We start from the raw sequence: 22156 nt of genomic DNA, 5'->3' as shown, positions 1-22156 counted from the left end.
ACTTTCGTCACACATGATTCTCTGATGCAGACACTCGGCAGCCCTTCCTTTCTCTGTTGATGGTGAAATTATCCAATAAAGCCAAAATAATCATGATCAAAAGCTGAAAGTTTGACTTCTTCTCATAATTAGGTGATTTGCAGCAATCTGCCACACAGACTCTGTCAATCTGTCAGCATGATCTTCCTCCTGTTAAAACTGCCTGGGAGACAATTACTCTGAGCTCCTCCTAATTAAAAACTCATTGAAATTTATGAGTGCCTGTTAAAAATGATTGAGTTCTGTTTCCTGGGAGGAATGCCATTAGGGAAGTGAATTTCTTACAGGCCCCTTTATCTGTGTTTTGTCCGCATTTAGTTGTGATATAAAAAGGTATGTGTCTCCCTCTGGTGGTAAAAGCTGTACACGTGCACATGAGATTGTAGTGGAAGATACAGTAATAACGACGACTGCTTGGCTTCACGTCCAATCGTTGTTTTTGGATAGAAGCAGGGATGAAAATTGATGAATGAATAAACTGTTTGTAATGGAGCATCATATAGAAAAATAGAGCCTACATTTTAATTCAGTTGAATATGAATATGAATATGCCCCTATTTGTGAGGTTTATCTTAAAAACACTGGAAAGAGTAATTTAATTTGCTGACCACTCACTTGTAATTTGCCCAAAATAAGATTATTCATTCTGTAAACTGGAAAGGACAAAAAGTAAATGACAACAAAAAAATATGATTAGAAGTATGGATCAAACAGAGAAGATAGGTTACCTGTGGATATTTGATATTAACTCAGTCCAGCAAGACTCATGTTGATCATTTCAAACTTAAATTTCCAGATCTGTTGTATAGAAAGTACAAAGATTCAAAGGCTCAGCTTTATCTATTGTATTGCATTTCAATACATGGACATATTTCAGTGTTCAGTATCATACTGACATCACACTATCTGCAACATGGATCCAAAACTCACTTTAAATTTCATTTAGTCCAATTTCACCAGTTTAGCTTCACATTGACTCAAGAGTTGGGAGTTTGCCTTGTAATCGGAAGGCTGCTGGTTCGACCCCCACTTCACCCGTTGCTTACTGGTGGTGGTCAGAGGGCCAGGTGGTGCCAGTGTTCGGCAGCCTCGCCTCTGTCAGGGTGGCTGTGGCTACCATGTAGCTTGCCATAACCAGTATGTGAATGGGTGGATGACTGGATGTGTAAAGCGCTTTGGGGTCCTTAGGGACTAGTAAAGCGCTATACAAATACAGGCCATTTACCATTTGATCAGTGACCGAAAGCTTCATAAAGACTGGTGTTATTTAAAGAGGGATTACTAGTGTGACGTTTCAGTGCAGGGGACCTGGCTGATGACCTGCACATTCAATAATACCAGTCATTTCAGTTCGGTAACACCGCCTGTGTGTGTGTGTGTGTGTGTGTGTGTGTGTGTGTGTGTGTGTGTGTGTGTGTGTGTGTGTGTGTGTGTGTGTGTGTGTGTGTGTGTTCAGTTGGTGGTTCTAAGTAGGCCATAAGTGTGGGTTTGAGTGTGTAGTTGTCTGCATTATCCTCATAACTGACTGGCAATATGCCCAGTGTGTAAGCTGCTTTACCAGCTAGCATAAACTCCGGTCGCTTGCTTACCTGCCTGCGAAATTAAAAAAGAAACAATACCACATTTTTATTACCACTTTTCTCAATATAAGATGCCTTACAAACAAACCATCGTCTTGAGCTGCCCAGGGGAAAATGGAAATATAAGAAGCCTCCAGTATCCAGTCAGCTTTGATAATTTGGATGACTTGGCACTTTAAATTGCATCAGCTTCTTCTCTGGTAGAGGAAGTCAGAGGTGACAGCCCACAGTCCCACACCTGAGTTTGATGGTGCAGATTCATCTTGTCTGCTGTCAGTCTTTACTTTTATATTTCCAGTTGTAATAATGCATAAACTGCAAAACCTAGCTAAACCTCAGCAGTGGTACTGAAAAGTTTGGATACCAAACCCCAAAACATAAATGCCAGACACAAAAAACCTAATTTATCAGTGATTACGAATAGTTGTTTGCTTTCAAACTGTTGTTTGCTTTTCGCTGTGGGCAGACCTCAGTATGGGTGGGTGACTATGGTCAGTAACGTGTGAGTGCCACAGGGGACTGTGCTTTCTCTGTTCCTGCTCACCCTGTACAAATCAGACTTCATATACGACTCGGAGTGCTGTCACAAGCAGAAGGTCACTGACACTACTGCAGTCGTGGGCTGTATCAGGAGTGGACAGGACGAGGAGTACAGAAAACTGATCGCAGGCTTTGTTGAATGGTGTGAATCCAGACAATTCCATCTTAACAGCAGCAAAACCAAGGAGTTAATGGTGGACTTTAGGGTCTCCGGGTGGAGCCTGGGGGCGGAAGCATAAAGAAGTGTTTCACATCTGGAAAAATGCAGAGGAAGGCAAGCTTTGTTGTTGGTATGGAGCTGGATAGACTGACAATTGTGGCAGCGTGATGGGTGCTAAGCAGACTCCTGTAAATCCTCTACACTCACTCCACAGCATCATCTCCAGACAGAGGAGCAGCTTCAGAGAAACGCTGATGTCATTTTCCTGCTCCAGACTGAGGAGATTGTTCATTCCCAAAGACACATGATTTTTTAACTCCATCTGGGAGGAAGGGAACATTAATGTCAGTATTCCCTACTGTTCCAGGGTAAAGAAAGGGTGTCAAACTCATTTTACATCGACAGCCACATACAGCCTACTTTGATCTCAAGCGTAAAGCAGTTATATATTTATCTATTTGTCTACATGATAAAGAAAAAGCTGCTGTGACAAAGAAACAAATTTGTCAGCACGACTCTTTGGACTTTTGTGTTTTTCACAAAGTTACAGAGGTTTTATTAGTGTTTTGCAATTTGGCAGAATTTGTGAATGTTGACATTTCTTCAGTGTTGAATAGCAGGAATTGGGTTTTCTTGTCAGAGGTCATTTCTGGGGGGTTGGGGAGGACTGTGAGACTCATTTAGACACTCAGACACTGAGCCATGGTATTTCATGGATGTTTTGCTGTCTTTCCAGTAGCACACTGTAAAAATGCTGGTAAACAAAGCATAAACAGAGTATATTGATACTAATAGCATTTTGCAGGATTCATATCATTCTAAACATGGCTGAAAATGATAACTGCCACTACATTAATGTGATGGACTACAAATCTATTCTCCACTCTTGAAATTATCGTACATGATGTTCTGTGCTGAGACTACATAACAAAAGGAGGATTTGTATTTTAAGTTTAAAAACATAATAAAACAACTCTATTACTAGTTTCCTTTGTCTATGATTTTTCAGTGTTTATACTGAATAATGCTACTTTAAGTGCATGATGATTTGGAGGACTGCCTCTATGTGGTTAACTGAAGACTGAGACTGAAATGATGTGCTTTGCCACAAATAGTTCTTTAACTTCTTGATGCTCAGTCATCCAGGTAAGTAAATCCCCAACTTTTGGGGAGTTCTTGGACTTCTTTAATGACTGAGCCTTTGCCTTGGGTTTGGCAACAAAAGGCTCCACCCTAAAACGGGTGTATTGAAATCTCTGATTATTCACACTGAATTATTCTTAGACAGAAGGTATTCAATAGTCCAATGGAATAGAGGTTTGCAAATTTGAAAAGGGATGATTCCATTTGCAGACAGCACATTTGATTAATATTAAATACAACTACTACATGCATGACATTATGACTGGGGGCTGAGCCCCCCCAAAGTTTGAAACCTAGAATCGCCCCTGAATTAAGACAAAAGTATTATTATTTATTTATTGTATTTATTATGCTTGTAATAATACAAGAATTCTTGTATTCTCTCGTATTTCTGCTGTACAGCACTTTGGTCGGCCATGTGTTGTTTTTTAAAGTGCTATGTAAATAAATTATGGTATGTATATGTACAAATACACAAACATATAGGGGAAAGAGAAAAATGCCGTAAAATTAAAAAAAAAAAAGAAGAAGAAGAAGAAGAATAAATAATTAAGTAACCCAACAAACAATGAGAGAACGACGGTAACAATGAAGAAAGACATTAAAAACGTTAATAAAATTTTAATACTTACCTGTCGTCCTCCCCTACAGTCGCTCGACTTGGATGACGCTATGCCCAGGTCGAACGCTGATTGGTAAAAGACGCCGCGTTAAACCGGAAAAGAAACCTACTGCCAGAGTTCATCCCAAAGAGGAAAAATCTCGACGAACGAGTGATAACAAATTCCCAAACGGGACCATCACACAATGGCTTTGACAAGTAGTTGGCTGAGCAGGTTGCCCTTTATCCCAACCTGTACGATCATGAGTTTTACAAGAACAAACGGATTAACGCTTGTTATCGTGGCGAGAAATCGCAAACAAGCTTGTGGAACCGTTTTATCCGAGCCAGGAAAAAGGCGGAATGCGGTTCCTCGAACACATCACTGTTGTTAGAGTCGCTGTCATGGCTGGTGGGCTTTGTTTTTAAGTGCGACAAACAAAGCACTGTACTGTATTACAAGCGATGTACGAATGGTTCTAATTTGCTATGGTGCAAAAGAAATACTCATTTTCTTTGCTTTTCTGACTTTACTACTGGAACGCGCTCACCTTGAGCAATGACACTCCCACCTCGAAATTCGAGGTAAATTGAACGCAGCTTTACTGACGTTTTTAATAATATTATTAAAGGACTTAGGTTTACATAAAAAAAACACAAAGAAAAAACAAAAACGGGCTTTTGTCGTGTTTCTCACCTCCGTCGTCTTGTATTTAAAGAAGAAGGAGCGCGTGTGACTGGCAACTGCACGTGCACAGCGACTTCTGACAGCGACCCACCCACTAATGTGAAACGTGTAATTTATACAGCCATTGTTGTGTATTTGCGAAAAATAAAAATTCTGTTATCATTTTTAACTCACAGAAATAAGCATTGTGTTGCAAGTGATTGCACTACTTTGCCTAATAGACCTCTTTGGAATAATAAATATTCTTTCCAAAATAAAATCATTGTTTCTAGGAACCTGGACAGAAAAAGGAATTTGGTCATTTGTGCCCAAAGCTAAAGAAATGACCTTTTAAAATTCAATGTATGGTTCAACTGAAAAAATGATTCCTGTGGATCCTGTGAAGAAGATGTGCGCTAGCAAAAAAGGCAGTCGGGGAATGGAGTGGTTGTGTCAAAATGGCACACAGCTCCTGAGTGCATGTGATGTCATGTGAGAAACCTTTAGGTTGTTTGTTTAATGTCTTTTTCTTTCTTTTGTCTTCATTATAGGCAGAAATTCAGAGGATGTCTTTAACCCAACCTGCAAAAATTCAAATAGACGTTATGAGATTGTGTGAAGAGGTGCAACGTTGCCCGTGTCTTTACGATGGGTCCTTAACACATAATAGAGACGTGGAAAAGGACAGCAATTTGTGGAGGGAAATTGCAAAGAATTTGGGAGTGAGTGAAAGTGTTTGTTGGATAAAGTGGAAATCTTTAAGAGACAAATTCGTGAAGATGAGGAAGAGGCTGCAGCTGAAGAGAAGAAACTGTGCAACCTTGCTTCTGCTCCCCATATATATTCCTTGATGGGCTGGCTCTCCGACTTTGTGAGCCACTGGGAGTTAAATGCCAAGTCTGCAGAAGAGGCAATGTCAATTATCTTTGAAGGTACCGTATTAGTACCAAAGCGTTGAGCAATATGCAAACACACATACACCCTTCCACTGAGACCCTTATTGATGAGGATGCTGAACAAGCATTCAACGAATAGCTGACCTGAAAAGATCGGTGGTTTAAGAACATTTTCTTTTACATCTGATGTGCAAATGTACATGAAATTATAACAAGCTCTTATTTGTTGCAGGAAGAGGAAGGCAGCAATACAGTCACCCTGCTCCAGAAAACTGTTGATCTCAGCGATTCACCGCACTGCTCAACAGCATTGCCTACACTCTAAGAACTAAAACTGATAATTACTTAAATATTTTGGTGCAACACTTTTACACTCAAAAATAATGAGTAAATGCAAAAACAATCACATCTCTTAAATACACCTTATTAATTGAGTAAATCCAACTAAAATGGAATAAGTTGTTATGAACAATTAAAGATGTTACAGTAACATACAAAATTGAGTAAATACAATTGAAAATGTAAGTTAAAACAACAGTAACCAAAAGTTCAAACTACATAAAATATTAATTAGGAAATGCTGAAATGCTTGGCACATTTAACCTACACCATTACAATTATTTGTTTTTAAATAATGGTTCAATTTACTTAATATTTTTAAGTTAACTTAAGCAAAAACGTTAATTACAATTAAGTGTTTATTATATACACACACACACACACACACACACACACACACACACACACACACACGAAAAAAGAACCACGTCAGTTCAACATTGTTCACAATGATTTATTTTAAACAGCTTTTTTGTGAATCACACATTTTGCAGATTCCTTCTCTGAACACAGTGAGCTGAAATCTGTTCTACATTCAGTGGATAAAACTTGGATAAAATTTCAGTCACAACAGCCTTATATAATAAAATTGCATCCAAATTGGCATGCTTGATAAAACTCTGTAAAACTGGCATATTCATGCTAACAACACGAAAAATGTACCTGCCATACAAAGAATAAAAGTGGCTCAAGTGAACGCAGTGCTTTACCTTTTCAGAAAAGGTCAAATGACAAAAATAAAATTAAGATCCCAAAAAAACATAAATCCTGAAAAAAAAAAAAAAACAAAACATTTGCACTGTGACATAGTTTTTGAACATCTTATTTTGATTCCAAAAAATTGGGAAGATTATAACTAAAGAGTGACCAAAAAACATCCAGAATTTAAATAAAAAGGTTTCAAAAAGGATTGCGCTTAAAAATAAAAAATAAAAAAAAATCATACAGAAGATACTCTCCCATTTACACCTTAATGTGAATCTGGAAAGTTAATACAAAAACACAGTTTATGGTACAAACATTATTTATGAACAGGAATGTCAACACAATGTAATGCCGCAACTGAACCTTTTGATGAGCATTACATGTCACTTAACAAGTCTAACACTTTAAGAACAGCCCTGTGAAATTTTGTCTACAATGAACAGAGGTCATTTTTCAGTCTTTGAACCTTGACAGAAAGGTTTCCTGGATCCAGCTCCATGAACACTTTTTGAAATGCTTCAAATGTGCATTTGAAATTCTTGGGGTATTTCAGATCCAGAGCATAGCACAGTCCCAAAAGATAGCAACAGGCTTTGCTCAGATTCCCAAGTTTGCCCAGAACAGTAACGCCTTCAATAACAATACCCACATCAGTAGGTTCGCCTGACCTGTCTTGATTCTGCAGCAGGTAAATCTTCATCACCTCCTCAGCCAAAGCCTCTTCAACAAAGACAGCATCAGCACCGTCCTTTAAAAAGAGAAACAACTGTTTTAAGCTCACATATTTCCAAACATTGAAACAAAAAGTTTCATTTGTATGACATCACCGGTACTCATAATATGTGGACACTGTGCTCCAAAATCTTTGAGCAAATGCTATTCTTTTGTATGCTTTGAAGTGTTTTTTTTTCTTTAGAACAGTATCTTAAAACTTTTCTATGATCTCACAAGCTAAAATAAACTACTAATATTCCTAAAACAGATTTAGTGCACCAACCTCAAAGGTTTTGATTAAGGCACTTGGATCCTCTCCCAGATGGTCAATGAGACATCTGATGATGACTTCTCGTTTTTTTCTCGATGGAATTTCCACTCTGTAAAACAGGAAGTCTCAACTGAGGCAAAATTTGCACATTTAAAACATGACTTACCATTTCTAGCTTAAACATAACTATTTTTTTTCTGTTGTTGACCTGTTTTCACACCCACCATCAAGGTAAGAACACCTGTGGAGCTAAAATATTGAACAGAAACCTAAGAAAAGCCGTTTTTAGTGGAATGCTGTGTTGGAACGTTTTTGTGGTTAGAAAATGCAATCTTCCTTACCTGAAGCAGAAGGTTTAACTGTGCCCTGTCGCGTTGTCCAGCAGCACCTTTCTTGGCTTGAAACAAGGACAGGAGTTTGGATGAATACAAGTCCAACGATGACATGAACTTTGGTTCAAGGTTCAGGGTCGTGATCCTATGAAACTCTGCACTGACCTGGATGGGAGAGGACAAAAAACCAAGGACAAAAAATCTGAAGGCCAAAATTCTGATTCAATCAAAAAAAAAAATCTTTAAGTGGAACTACCATTTTTTGCAACCTGGACCTTATTTTCTAACATGCAAAAGATTAATTTACTCATCCAGACATAAATCCATATAAGTGGAGTTGTTCAGTATGCAGACTAAAGCCTTAACATAAAGTATTATCTTCCACTAAGCTTCTAAATTTTATGTTATGAATTGCTTGCACTATTTCCCTGTGAGATTGTATAATCTTGGAGGGAAGAGGCGGAGCCAGGTTGCCCTCTGAACCATCGTCTGCCAGGCAGCGATGCGAGAGGAACACACCGCTGAAGTGGCGCACATTTTCAGAATCGCGTCAGCGGCTTTACAGAGAAAGCCTTTCAGCTCCTCTGGCAGCTCTGCTTCCTCCACCTTCCTGGAGATGACAAACGCTAGCGAGGCAGTGTTGTTAGTCACTGCAGCTGACAGAACAGTGCATTGATGTGCGTGATCAGTGAACCTTGCTATCAGCTGGTCAAGTTTGGCGGGATGGGCCGGTCGCTGTCCAACGACCTTGGTCATTTTGGTGCCGAAAACTGAAGCAAGGCTCGGCTCTAGAGGGGGAACAGGCGGAAAACTCCGGTCTGTGAAGCCCTCTGTGAAGCCCTAGGTAGAGACCGGCGCTCTAATCTTCGCTGGCTCTGCTGCTACCTCAGAGAGGTAGGTCATCACCGCCGGGAACTGAGGCCAGATGGGATCTGGGCAACGAAAGTGAGCAGAGCCATACCTTCCCTCCAGATCATCGGATGGGGGTGGAGCAGGCTGAGGGACGGGAAGTCCCTTCTCACCAGCTGCCTCCTGGATGATGCCAGGCAGATCCAGGAGCAGCGCACCAACAACTGGGAGCGGCGTCCTCGCCGACATGTGAAGGCCAGGGGTGGATGAGCGTCCGCTCATCCGCCTCCCTTCTGTCGCCAGGCTGCCCAGCTCGGAGGCAGTGGAGCTGCCACCACTGCCGTTTTCCTCACGGTGGGTGGAATCATCCAATTCCGGCCCACCATCGAAGAACTCGATGGCTTCTTCCAGCGAGTACCTCTCTCTTAGCGGGAACGCCTCCTCAGTATCAGCCTTGAAAAAGGCTGACCTCCGCTGCTTTTCCTCTGGCGGGAGGAGCTAACAGGAGCAGCAATAGGATTAAGGTGTGAGGGCGAGGTCCGCATGGTGAGGACCGAGGCAGCCCACGCAGACGGCATGTTGGTCATACGACATGATGTAGCAGGATGGACACAGACGGATGGTCTCGCTGGACATCTTCTGGCTGGCTGAAGAAAAACGGTAGAGCCGATTTCCTGGTCTCACCGTAACTTATACTAGGACCAGGGTGAGGCCCACACAGCAGGTGGGCGTGGACTAAAATACTTCAGTGCTGCGCTCACAAGGGGAATACCCACTTAAAGGGCTGCGCCTATACTCATAGAATCTGGGGTTACAATACGTAGCCAACGTTTCATAAAAATATTAAATTACTCTTCACTCTTTACTCTTCAGTAAAATCTAGTCTGTCGTTATGTGCTCCAGAGTTAGATAAGTGAGACAAAGGCACTTTGCAATCAGCCCAGTCATTCTTCAGTCAGGTTACATTAGCTTAGCCTAAAACAAGTTAAGTGAACGGAAATTACTAGCATTTATTGTTCCCTAGGCTTGGGAATGGTTTCGATTAGAACCATTCTGGTTTTGATTCAGATTCCTCATTTTGATTCAAACTCCTAGCGATTCTAGAGTCTTATGACAAATTAAAGCAACCTGGCTGCTGCAAGATCATCAAAATCACTAGGATGGTAGCAACATGTTTTTCCTCACTTATCTTATGATGGGGGATCTAACAGACCAAATTTTATTTACAAGTGGATATCCCTTTAAATGTTCACTTACTTGGGAGACGTCAAACAACGCCGGCCATCTGTCCTTGATGTCGCTGACACTCAGCTGTTGGCTGATAATATCATGTCTTCTATGTGCAAAGGTTTTGCACATTAAATCCTTGACGGCTGTGCTGTTTTTCTTCTTATACTCCTCAATCAGTTGTTGTCGCTCCAGCTCTTGCTGTTCTTTACCATCTTGTCCTGGATAGTGTGGCAGAAACAGCACTTCTCCTTTCCGCGCCTTCTTTATGTTCTTCGCTGGAGCCTTGTCATCAGGGTGCTTGTTCTTCAGTGAGTTGCAAGTAACCTCTGGAACTCCAAGACTTCGTAACTTTGACCTGTAATTTCCCATCTTGTATTTAAGACTATACATCCATCCCATCCAGCCATTACAACTGCCTGGCTCTGTCAGACATGGGTGCTTTTTGACCAGAGCCTCTGCCACTTCTCCAAACTGAAGGCCAGTAGGGTAGGCTGTGTAGCTGTACATATAATCAGCTAATTTTTCCATTATATCTGACTTGACTGAAGTATTGTTCAGCACAGTGCCATTTTGAACAAAGACTTCATTGGCATTTTTCAGTACAGTCTCTGTTGCCACAGAGAAAAGTGGAATGACAATTTCATCTGGCCATGTAGTCTTCAGAGGACTTTGAAGAGGGGAGAGTATGACAGTGTTGTCTGAAGACAGAGATGATCCATCTGTTTGGTCCTCTGTGGTTTTATAGGTTGAAGAGCTTGAACTTTCATTCAGTGAACTTACATCTGAGGGATTTTCACACTGAGGAATCAATGTAAGCACTACTGATGGAATGACCACAGCTTTGACTGTACCCCTATCTTTGATTTGGTTGGGAGAATGAAGTGTAAAGAAATCTCCAAATGAGTCATCATAATAGTGCAATGTGAAATCCTCAACTAGCCCAAATGTCTCTCTCACTGTCTCATGCAACTCCTCAACAGTCCTGGGTATTCCAGAAGAGAGCACAAGCTTCTCACTCTGTTGTCCAAAAATTACTTTCAAGGCAACGGAGTCCATCTGCAGAATAAAAACCACAAGAAAAAAGAAAAAGAAAGGGGGTATCTGAGTCTTTCCCCTTACACTAACAAACAATGTGACGTTTTATTGACACCATTTTCTTGCCTTCAACACGATATGGTGTTAAGGGCTAAGTGTCACCAAGTACTCTGGGATGTATTAGGTCATTTTCCCAGAAGGATCCAGGTAAAAAGAATCACAGATTTTACATCTAATAGTTGGAAGGACCTCACACTCTTCCGTTTCATGCGAACTGTGAGACCTAGGCAAGTGTGAGTGTTGTCCTTGCTCTTAAAAGAGCAAGGACAATTCAAATGAAGACAGGGTATGGAATAGCCATGACCAAATGTACCATGTTTCACTCGATAATGTTTGAGTAGTGACACTTTTGATGACTCCTCATGTTTGCAGAGTTTACACTGCCATCTCATCACCTGTGACCTAAAACATTGTGAGAAAATATGTCTCACAGTATGAAGATGACAGAATGGTGTATAACCATATTTACACAGTTTTTGTATGATTAACTGATTGAATAACCAATACTCACTACCAATTCAGGTGGAGGATACAACTTACAAATAAGTCAACATGGAACAAAGTACAATACTTAACCACATTGAAATAATCTGAATCACATCACCACGCTGTATAAATAAAAAGATAGTATGGTGACACTAGATGACAGACCATGAAATCATCAATATATTTACTGAACTGAAAAATTCTCAAAATTTAGATTTGGCATTTGTATGACCCACCACAAAACCAGTATAAATATTTAGGTGGTATCACCATCCACTACTCAGCTTGTATAAAACAATATCATATCATTCCAAAATTTAACACATCAAGTCCTCTGAGTAAAATTACCTGCTTTACTTTGTAGTTGATGCAGAATTTTTTCTCCTGGTGGTGAAGATGGTGCTGAAAAAATACAAATCAAAACTTTATCATTACAAAACATGTCACTGAGTAATCTGCCATAACATCAATCTCTTATAAGAAATTTAAACTTGGATTGAAATAAACATTTATTTATGTAAATTGGGAGTAACTATACTGGAAATGATGGTACTTTTGGCTTGACCCAAAGGACCAAAGCTTTTTTTTTTTTTCATTATTTTCTGGGATCTGAAAGGAAGTAGGGCCCCGAGTCTAAATTTACTTAAGCCCCCATAGTACTTTGGACCGGCCCTGGATGAGGTAATCTGCTGACCCGGGCGGCCCTCTCAGCGTTCTCTCAAAAACTGGCCCTGTTCGGGACAAAGCTGAAAGCAGCGTCTTATATGCTCTGAAAGACCCCACATAGAACAAGAAAGCTAAGCAGCATGGTTGCTGCTATGAACTGTTCCGCGGGCAGATCTTCTTAGTTACCAAAGCCATTGATGACGTCTGTTCATCACCTGAACAACCTGACAGAGTGAGTCAGGCCGCATGACTACCGCAGCTCCCGCACCGCGACTCAACAGGGCCATTTTCTAGAAATGTCTGAGCACACCTGCTTTCACGTGGTTCCTAAAATGCCCCCGATTAAACGGTCAGGTCGCTGGTACCGGGACATTCCGGTCAAATTACCCGGAACGCAGATAGCGACTCAGAACGTAAAAGGATAAAAGGGCGCGGTTTCCCGCCACCTTGACTGGAAGACGGGTTGAAAACTTAAATTAACGTGCACAAACACGCTGCGAAAAGTGAGCCACCATGACAAACGCTTTCTTCAGAACATGTTATAAAAGAACGGTGTGGATAAAGACAGCTAATGCAAGAATTGGTCACTTACCTGAAAACGTTACCAAGTCTGCAGTGGATGTGTGTCTGTCTCGTTCAACGGGCAGAAAATCTCCCATGAGGCCATGCTCCTCGCGCGCGGTACATGCCAAAGGTCATTAGTCTTACTCAAAGTTTTAAGTTAGTATTGGGGGACAAAATTATATTGATTTTGAACCATTAATAATTAAAGTTAAAGACAATGATAAGTATGAATACCAGTGTCTCAGTTATTTTGAGTACTTTCTATGAGATATATTGAGTAGATTTAAATAATGCACCCTGTGTTTCAAATACAGAATTTTTTCTTTTAAATAAACTTGAACAAAAGAGCTCAGTTCAACCAAAAACTGGTGTTGAAAATGTAAGCATTCTTTTCAGTATTTTCAACTCAAGATAACACTTTTGTGATTTTCAAAGATTTAATCAAGGTCATCTAACTTAGAATTATAATGATATTTACTAAGCCCCTGAATAATTTTTTAGGGTGTACAGAGGGGTTGCCATCTCCACTCAATCCCTCCTTCTCAGCATCAACAACTGTCGTGAAAAAATCCTCATCCACAGCCACTGAGGATTTTATTCAAAACGATCTCCAGGAGATTAAGAAGATTATTAAGAAGGCCAAAGGTCCAAGGGGTGCATTTGTTTGAACTGTAGTATTAATGAGCTTCAACATTGCTGGTTCTGCTCATGTAATTTGATAAATAAGGATATAAATATATATTTTGTATTGTTATTATTTCATGAATTTATCTTACCATTTCTGTCTCGGCTGAATTCTCCCTCGAGGCCTGTGTGCAATGAACAAGGGCAACTCTGATGTAGCTTTTGACACACAGACTGTGCTGACAGTAACAACTGCAGTGTCCATAAACATTTAAAAGCATGGTCACAATTGAGCTCTTGCACCATAAGTGGAACATGTTTGTATAGCTGCGTCTGTGTGGTTTAACATGTGGGAAGAAGCTTCTACAAATCTGTGCCACTACATGGTGAAATTTTTGTGGCATATCAATACAGCCATCGTATTGTGTTAATTTGCAATATTGTATCAATACAGGGACACCAGATATCAATATTTCATTAAATAAATTAGAATACTGTGGAAATACAGTGAAAAGAGCACAAGTGCACCAATATCCTAGGATAGCGTTAGCCGAGCAAACTTGGATTAAATCGTCGGAACTGAAAAATCACCCAATACTCAGTCGCCGATTTCATTCCATTTAACTGCTGATGTCAAGAATTTATGACAGTGTTGGTTATGTTTGGCTCTTGACGGAGGCGTCGCACTTTCTCCCTCTCCCTTATCTTTCCTGCTTGGCATCTCATGTCTTTTGTATAGTCTCGCTTATTCTCTAACCCTTCTGATTCTGATTCTAAGAGAGTCTCCCAGACTTGTTCTCTAAAAACCTAAAGAAGAATTATGAATTTGATCAACTGGCCCCTTAATGCAACTGACACCCTCCTGGGCTTGGGAGAGCCTGATTGTCCCTCAGAGACGTTTGCTGCTGGATACTCGATGGTCAGTGGCGACACTCTCGATGGAGGACATTGAACGACATCTACCAATTCGGAACCACGATAACAGAGTTCTGGCTGATTGGAGCTTGGACCTGGCTTATCAAAGAACAAGAAGCGGCTACAGCTGTTCAAAATCCCACAAGGCTGGCCAACATGATAGGCGATGGGCAGGGCTGTGAGTACTCAGACTGTGTTTTTGAACGCAACATGGATAAGATCATGGAGAAGCTCGTGGCTCTGCTATATGGATAACATCTTGAAGAAGAACAACAGGAATTGAGAGACCTGGTGACCAGTGACGGACATTAGACCAAGAGTAAAATTGGATGCAGTTTGTACGCACTAACCAAAACAGCTATCATCTTCATCTCATGCGGCCCTCTGGCGCCAGCTGGATGCTCAAGGCAAAAGCTGATGGGAATAACAATTCTCCCTTAGATAAGAAGACTGTGTTGTGACTTTCTCCCTCCTCATTCAAGGCCACGCGCGTCGACCGAAGACTGTTGACTTTTGCCAACACAAATATGCATGTACACTGACACAGACCTACACCCTGTTGGAGCTCAGTCTGGGGGGGGGGGAGTAATTATTTTCTCCTCATCTTTCCTCATGTTGTGCATTTTCCATTGTTATACTTCTCTGACCTGTCTTCCCCATGTGATGTAGTAATGTATGTATGTATGGTCGGAAGGGTAAGATGGCGCTGGCAAAGATCAGCAGCCTAACCCAACAAATTTCCCACGTGTGGGACTAATAAAGGTTATCTTATCTTATCATTTTGCAGCGTAATGATTAAAGTAAGAAAACATTATCTTATTGGATAAAATGCATATTGACGAAGTTTTGAGGGCATAATTTGCAGTTGGAAAAAAAGGTGATAAATCGCAGTATTCATTATTGCAGAACTCTCAGTATAGTGCTGTAAGGTGATAATGTGGTGTTTGTCAGATTTCCGTCTTCCCCTGTCCTCCCTGAACCTCTTGGTTCCGCCTTTCAGGCTGATGTCAGAGTGTATGTGGCAGGTTGCTCAGGAGAGAAAAGTAGGGGAGTATGAAAACTGTCCAAATTCATCTCACTGGTGTCAGAGATGATCCCAGACCTCCTGGGCTACAAACGTAAGACTCAGCTGATCCTTGGACTGAGGGCCCAGGTGAGTGACTGTGGTTATCAGAACTCATTGTGTGCATCTGTGGCTTTTCTTTTTATATCTTAAAAAAGTACTATTACATTTTTGAGGAGCATCTATAATTGTTTTGGGTACATTTTACAGCATTTGGTCAGAATGAAGAAGAACCAAACCAAATAAATGCATTTAATTCATTTATTTAGCCTTGAAAAGTTCTAAATTAATCCTTCAAGGCAAACCTACAGCAGCTTGTTGGTAACTTCAGGAAGCGCAATTAGTTAATCACTTTAAGCCAGTGTGTATTTAATTTTGACTATAGTTCAGCTGCAGGCCGGTGAGTCACCAGTATTGGGTAAAGTAAAGACTCGAGTATAAATGTACCAATTTATGTCTTTCAGCTCATTCTTGAAATAGTGAAGAAGACGAATGATGGTGACAGTTTCCAGCAGAATACAACAAACCACGTGGATGCAGAAGTAAGATGCAGTGTACTAAGCATCTTAGTTTGACATGTTTTGCACTATAAAAGTGATTTTGCTGTCAAATTTAGATGCTGATATTACTGTTTATTGTATGTAAATATACCTTTTGGCTTTGTGAGAGTAACAAGATGAAGAGGTGGAGATTTCAAAGTCACCATTGGTGGATCTCATTCAAATGCTACTTCGAGATCAGTCATTGGGAGTTCTTCTATCGACTGGAAGAGTTGTGCCCAGTGCCAAGTGTCTCAGGTATGCTGCGGGGTAATGAAAAAGAAGAAAAGAGGTGTACTTTAATGCAAATGCTGTTCAGTTATTTAAAAAAAACCCTGACTCACAATGCGACAAAATGTTCAGTAGTTGTACAGGACTGAAAAAACACATGTTTATGCACACAGGAGAGAAGCCTCACAGCTGTGTAACATGTCACAAGACGTTTGCTCAGAAATCCAACCTGAAAATACATCTCAAAGTCCACAAGAACATCTAGCAAAGTGGCTGTGGGAGCTTTTGGAGACGCAGTTTGCTACAGATATGGTTCATTTGAGTGTCAGGACAAGTTTTGATGCTTAAAAATAATAATTTGCATTTGGACATATAGTGCATTAAAATGTGGATTTTTCCTGTGCTGTCCTGTGTTGAATTTGTGTGCTAATATTGCACGTTACTGTAAACGGGTGTTCTGGATGACCCAAATTAAGGTGCCCATGTCCTAATTCATGGACATAAGGAATTTTGAGTTAGACTGTCCTGTCACCCAAACACTTATATATGAGCTGTTGGTGCTGTGAGAATGGTCGTCACTTGATAAATGCACTAGAAAGATGTAATATTTGCATTTTTATGGAATTAATGGAATGAAAGAAAGCTTAGTTTCCTAATGTTTTTACCAGCCTCTGTTGTGATGCCTAGTCTGTTGTTTTCTGCATTAAAAGTTTCCATCCGGTCCACTGTAACAAGTCAGCGAGCATCATTTAATGCTGATGATGGTGCAGTAGATGGAAAAACAAAAGAATTAAAAAATCACTACAGAAATGCGTTTTTAAATGCATATTAAACATGATACACCTAAATCACTTGCCTATGTATATGTTAATATGTGTTTTGAGCTTTTTAGTCTTTATTTTGATAGGACAGTGGAGAGAATGCTGGTAAGCCGAGACACAGACCAGGGGAAAACACGCTTAAAATGGATTTGGGGCAGGTTCAAAGCCTGGTCTCTGCATCTGTGGGTGCTTGCTTAACCAAGTAAGGTCAAGCAGGCACCTACAGATGTGAGTCTTCACAGTGTACTCGACAACAGCTCTTATAGCTTGACTGAAGCTTATCTACTATTCATCAACACATTTGTTTGAAACAAGGATTCAGGTGCACCTCCATACAACTCTCATCCTGAACAATTGTGTATTTTTAAGACTTTAGTTTGAAAGTTTCCACTGAGGATTGGGTGATGGAACTTTATTTCCAAAAGGCAATTTCTTTAAATACAACATGATGTTTCAACACAAGTAAAATATTACTTTCTAAAATTTCAGAAATACACAACTCTTCATTATAAAACACGTTCATTTGGGCGGTCATCCTAAATGATAGATTATGCACAATACAGGTCCTTTTTGTCCAGTCTATGTCAGACATGTAGTGCTTTATCAGTCCCAAGATTCTGTCTGCAGTCAGTTTTAGAAACTATATGAAGACAGAAGATTCGCTTTGATTGAGCTTTATTACTGACCGTAGGCTCCCTTGTGGGAAATGCTGTGCGATGATGATCTTTTATATTTTTTTGGGGGGCATTTTTGCCTTCATTGAATAGTGAAAGCAAAGAGAGACAGGAAGGCGAGGTGAGCTTGCAGTAAAAGGCCAGCCCTGTAGTATGTGGCCGCTTGCTCACTGGCACCTCTTTATGAAGGTCTTAAACCCAAGCTCTGCTTGAAGTCCAGGAACAAGCATCCAGTGAGTTTTTATTGTTCTTCTTTTCTGCAACAATAATTGCACTTCACCAATTCATTACATCTCATGAGGATCATTTCTCCAGCCTGAAATAACTGTGGCTTCTGGAAGGCTGGGGTAGGTGTCAATGTGATGCGAACCATCTTCAGTCGATATTCCTGTGTCTCTATGCTTGAAAGCAGGCGAGATTAAAATCAATTCGGTGCATTAGGTCTCTCTGTAACAAACCCACAGCCAGCATAAAAGTCAAAGGATCCTTTATAAAGAGCTTTGTAGTAGAGAGGGGATTAGATGGGCCTGTTGTCTCAGTCCTTCGCTGTTTCTCTGGATATTGAACAACTTGCCCAAATGATCCAGCAAAGTAAACTCATAACTGGAATAACAGATAACAATCAAATACACACCATTAGCTCGTTCATAGACAGTGTTATGATTTCTTTACCCCTGTACTCAGTTGATCCAAATATTAGATATATTTAGCAAGTACCCAGCCCTTTAACAGATCAAAAGAAGATAAAGCTCTCAAATAAATGAATGTAACTAAAAAAAAGAAATCTGTCAAAACTATACCAAAGCAATCATGACTATATTGATACCAACATAAGAAAAGACTTTGAACGATGGTTTAACCACCCTTTGGGATTAAATGTTAGAATTAACTGTAACAAAGTTGGATATATGCCACATCTTCTATTGTTTCTTTGTTTGTTAATTTATTTCTAGTTATTTATTACTATGTCTATTTTAATCAGTGCCAGCAGATATAACACCAATTCAATTTCTATAGATGGGATAAGCTCATTTCTAGATGTATATGGGATAGAAAGAGACCATCTGTCACACTATACTACAACTACCTAAAAATAAAGATCTAATGGTACTTCTGAGCCTGGGTGAGATGTTCTGGGCATGTCTGACCGGGAAGAGGCCTCGGGGCAGACCAAAGACACTCTGGAGAGATTACATGAGGAGCATCTCAGAGGTCGACGGTGGCTAGAGGAGGTGGCTGGGGATAGGGAGGTTTGGGCTTCTCTGCTTAGGCTGCAAACCCCATGACCCCGCCCCGGATAATAGGAAGAAAATGATGGATGGTACTTCCAAATATAAGAGTATTTTCAAGCTCAACTACAACAACTTGTTTATCATGCATGTCTGTATGTTGAGTCTGAGTCTGTATGTCTCTACAGTAATTGGGATAAGGACTCTGTATGTCTATACAGACACGATAAACTGATCCGCAAGGCCAGTAATGTTTTGGGTATGGAGCTGGACTCTCTTAAGGTGGTGTCGGAGAAGTGAATGTTGTCCAAGATAAAGACAATGTTGGATAATACCTCCCACACACTCCATGACATGCTGGCTAGCTACAGGAGCACGTTCAGTGAGAGACTGAGATTACTAAAAACTCCTCCATCTAAACACTGTAAACACTGAAATAGTTGCATCCTTTTTGCACACACTCTTTCTTACTCGGTAATGCTGCTGTCAATTTTTTTTATTTATAATCACATCTGTCAAACCTGGATATTTATTATTTGGTGATTTGTATATATTGTGCTGTTCCTTATATCTTAACATATTGTATTGTTAAATAGTTTCGTCTGTTTTTGTTAATATTAAGGTACAGGAGCAACTGTAACCTATGTAATTCCCCTAGGGATTAATAAAGTATGCTGATTCTGATTAGTGTTATATTACTGATGTTGCTTTGAGGAAAGATACTCAAGCCCTTAAAAAAACAGATCCATGCCAGTACTGGTGAGACTGAGGCCCGAGACTATAAAGCCTCTAATAATAATGTTTACTTTAGATAAATGGTACTCAGTTGTAAAGCAGTTGTAATTGGGATAAGGACTTGGACCTCTAAGATGGATCACCCATGAAGATGAATTCAAACCGGGGATGTTTGACGCCAGCTTTAAACAGTTTGTGGGACAAGGTATTACCGCCATGTGTACACTTACTAAAAAGGGTCAAAGGCAGAGTTTTCAAGATATAAAAATCACATATGATCTTACAAACCAGGATTTCTTTAGATATTTACAGATACAGATACAAGAGAAATGAGGATAAAATACATCCTATTATAAAGACATGTGCATTATCTTATCATAGGCAGTTCCCAGAGTTGTGTCTACTATGTACTGTAGTTTGATAGACTCTAGAGAATATTCGATTTTATATGTAAACAAATAAAATGGGAACGGTGGCTGGAAGAAGAAATCCCAGAAGAGATGCAGTATGATATCAATGCAACATTGCCCTGTCTGCAACAAGGCACTGCAATCACTGAAACTGATGCAATTTAGCTGAAAGAACCAGGTTGAGTATTTTGTAAGATCTCAAATTAAAAGTAAACAGATAAAGTTCAAGAGTGGAATATTTAGTTATACGATTTCACGATCGTGTGCAAGGACATGTGCATCCAAAAGACCTGTTTAAGAATCCTCTGGCAGAGGCAAAGAAAAATGTAACTAAAAACTTGCTAAGGACTGAAACACTGAGCTATAGACTTGGGTTGCTGGTTGAAGAGATCCTGGTGATGGAAAAAGTCACATGTAGATTTAATATGAAAAAAGGACATAAGTAACTTTATTATTAAAAGAGGCAGATTTGCTCCAGCACTGCAGGTCTGGTACTGTTTGTGTACAGCTTCTGGCTAGCTCCCAGCTTTGTTTTGACTTTGTGTCAATTCTCTTAATGTTCAAACAAAGCAGCCAGAAGTGGATGCTGTAATTCTGAAGGAGGAGAGGTAGCTGAAGAGAAGACACTTCTGATCAAAAAGAACACAGAGGCTGATCTCATATTTGCTAAAAGACTTCCTGATGAGCCCCAAGACGTTTGCGAAAATAACCTGTGGAACGACGAGACAAAAGTTGAACTTTTTGGAACTTTTGAGTCCTGTTACATAAAACTAACACAGCATTTCAATAACCTCCTAGGACCTGATTAAGTAAATAACCTAAATAATAAATGACCTAAATACTCAGTTTTGCTCTACAAGGGCCTGATATCCACTTACGAGGACATTATAGTGCTACTGTTCTATCAAAATTTTAAACGAATATCCTCATTTGTGGCTCTCATTTTTCTTAAAAACAAAAATAAGTTTTAAAAAAAAATCTGGTAATTCTTTGTTTTTACATTCATCAGGCCCCAATGTGACCAAATATCAAAGAGAAATTAAAAATGCATGCAGTGGAAGAGTTCGGGTCTTAGGAGGTTAAAGGAACATTACACCAACAATCAAACATGGTGGTTGTAGCGTGATGGTCCAGGGATGCTTATCATGAGTTGTGAAAGAGGATCCCCAAACGAAGAAACTGTCCGAAGGGTAACAAAAGAGCAGGAAAACAGACAGAAAACTAACTGGCAGAAAAACACTGACACTGACAAAGAATAACTACTGAACTGGAAGTGATCAGAGCTGAGAAACAATGCACAGAGCCAATAAAAGTAGACAGGGTAAATGAGACCAGAGAAAGTAAAACTGAAAGCTAAACATACAAGCTTGACACAGATGGGCACGGAGGAAAGACTAAGGAAATAGCAAGAAACTAAACAGAATAAAAACATTAACTGAAAGAAACTAAAGATAAAGATACTAAGAGGTGTGATCAACCATGGACCATGACATTTCTTTGCCCATCTGAACCTTCTCCATGACTGTGATTTGTATTTGAGGTCTGAAGAGTACAAGGTGAAAGAGGCAGGAGAGCACACTGTGTCCTGTGCTGGTCACTGTTTCAGAAGAGGTCTGGGTCCACTCCATCTCAGTTAGTTTGTCTCTAGGAGTGGTTGGATATTGTTGAAATAGAAAACACCTGATCCTCACAGCACCAGATGTGCAGCACAAAAGGAACGGCATCTTCCACACCCACCTTCTCCTGGTAAGCAAACTGCAAGGCGTCCAGCAGCTTGAAGAATATGAGAAGTCAGTGCAGCTGATCTGAAATCAGAGAAAGGAAACGTGGAGCAGAGTTGTTCAAACAGGCAGAGATGAGCATGAAACTGTGATCAGCCATGTGATCAGTTATAGGCGAATAGGCTTACATGCTATCCAGCAGTAGAAATTGCGGGCCTCAGTAAAGTCTACGCTCCGGTTACGGCCCTGACAGCATCCCTCCATAGAAACAAACACAACACTGAGCCAGAGGAAAACCTGGTCGGACCTGATGGCGG

The 22156-nt window shown here is 40.2% G+C and overlaps 2 protein-coding genes across 3 annotated transcripts; one reads left to right on the top strand and one right to left on the bottom strand.

Annotated features, from left to right (window-relative positions):
* Positions 1-6411: 6411 nt before the first annotated feature.
* LOC113007151 (uncharacterized) lies at positions 6412-12015 on the bottom strand. Of its 2 annotated transcripts, XM_080291560.1 has the most exons (4): positions 10094-12015; positions 7997-8152; positions 7668-7764; positions 6412-7418 (listed from the first exon to the last, which is right to left on the bottom strand). In XM_080291560.1, exons 1-3 carry the CDS (start codon positions 11120-11122, stop codon positions 7711-7713), a joined length of 1239 nt encoding a protein of 412 aa, XP_080147686.1. In that variant the 5' UTR covers positions 11123-12015; the 3' UTR covers positions 6412-7418; positions 7668-7710. The 2 variants fall into 2 exon arrangements, with proteins under 2 accessions (XP_080147686.1, XP_080147685.1); XM_080291559.1 differs by having other exon boundaries at positions 6412-7764.
* Positions 12016-15422: 3407 nt separating this feature from the next.
* LOC113009688 (uncharacterized) lies at positions 15423-16656 on the top strand. The gene is made up of 4 exons (XM_026148148.2): positions 15423-15569; positions 15944-16021; positions 16147-16276; positions 16423-16656. The coding sequence occupies exons 1-4, from the start codon at positions 15507-15509 to the stop codon at positions 16512-16514; spliced, it is 363 nt and encodes a 120-aa protein (XP_026003933.1). The 5' UTR covers positions 15423-15506; the 3' UTR covers positions 16515-16656.
* The last annotated feature ends 5500 nt before the right edge of the window (positions 16657-22156 follow it).

The sequence above is a fragment of the Astatotilapia calliptera genome, chromosome 17 (genome assembly GCF_964374335.1).
Source record: "Astatotilapia calliptera chromosome 17, fAstCal68.1, whole genome shotgun sequence".
Lineage (NCBI taxonomy): Eukaryota > Metazoa > Chordata > Actinopteri > Cichliformes > Cichlidae > Astatotilapia > Astatotilapia calliptera.
This window is presented reverse-complemented; position numbering and strand designations above follow the sequence as displayed.

Excerpts from the sequence above, each read along its gene's own strand:
- LOC113009688 (XM_026148148.2), top strand. The coding sequence starts at position 15,507 with ATGATCCCAGACCTCCTGGGCTACAAACGTAAGACTCAGCTGATCCTT. Across the intron at positions 15,570-15,943 it reads TCCTTGGACTGAGGGCCCAG|CTCATTCTTGAAATAGTGAA; the intron begins GTGAGTGACTGT and ends TATGTCTTTCAG. Across the intron at positions 16,022-16,146 it reads CAAACCACGTGGATGCAGAA|AGTAACAAGATGAAGAGGTG; the intron begins GTAAGATGCAGT and ends TGGCTTTGTGAG.
- LOC113007151 (XM_080291559.1), bottom strand. The coding sequence starts at position 11,122 with ATGGACTCCGTTGCCTTGAAAGTAATTTTTGGACAACAGAGTGAGAAG. Across the intron at positions 8,153-10,093 it reads CGTTGTTTGACGTCTCCCAA|GTCAGTGCAGAGTTTCATAG; the intron begins GTAAGTGAACAT and ends TCTCCCATCCAG. Across the intron at positions 7,765-7,996 it reads AGTTAAACCTTCTGCTTCAG|AGTGGAAATTCCATCGAGAA; the intron begins GTAAGGAAGATT and ends CCTGTTTTACAG.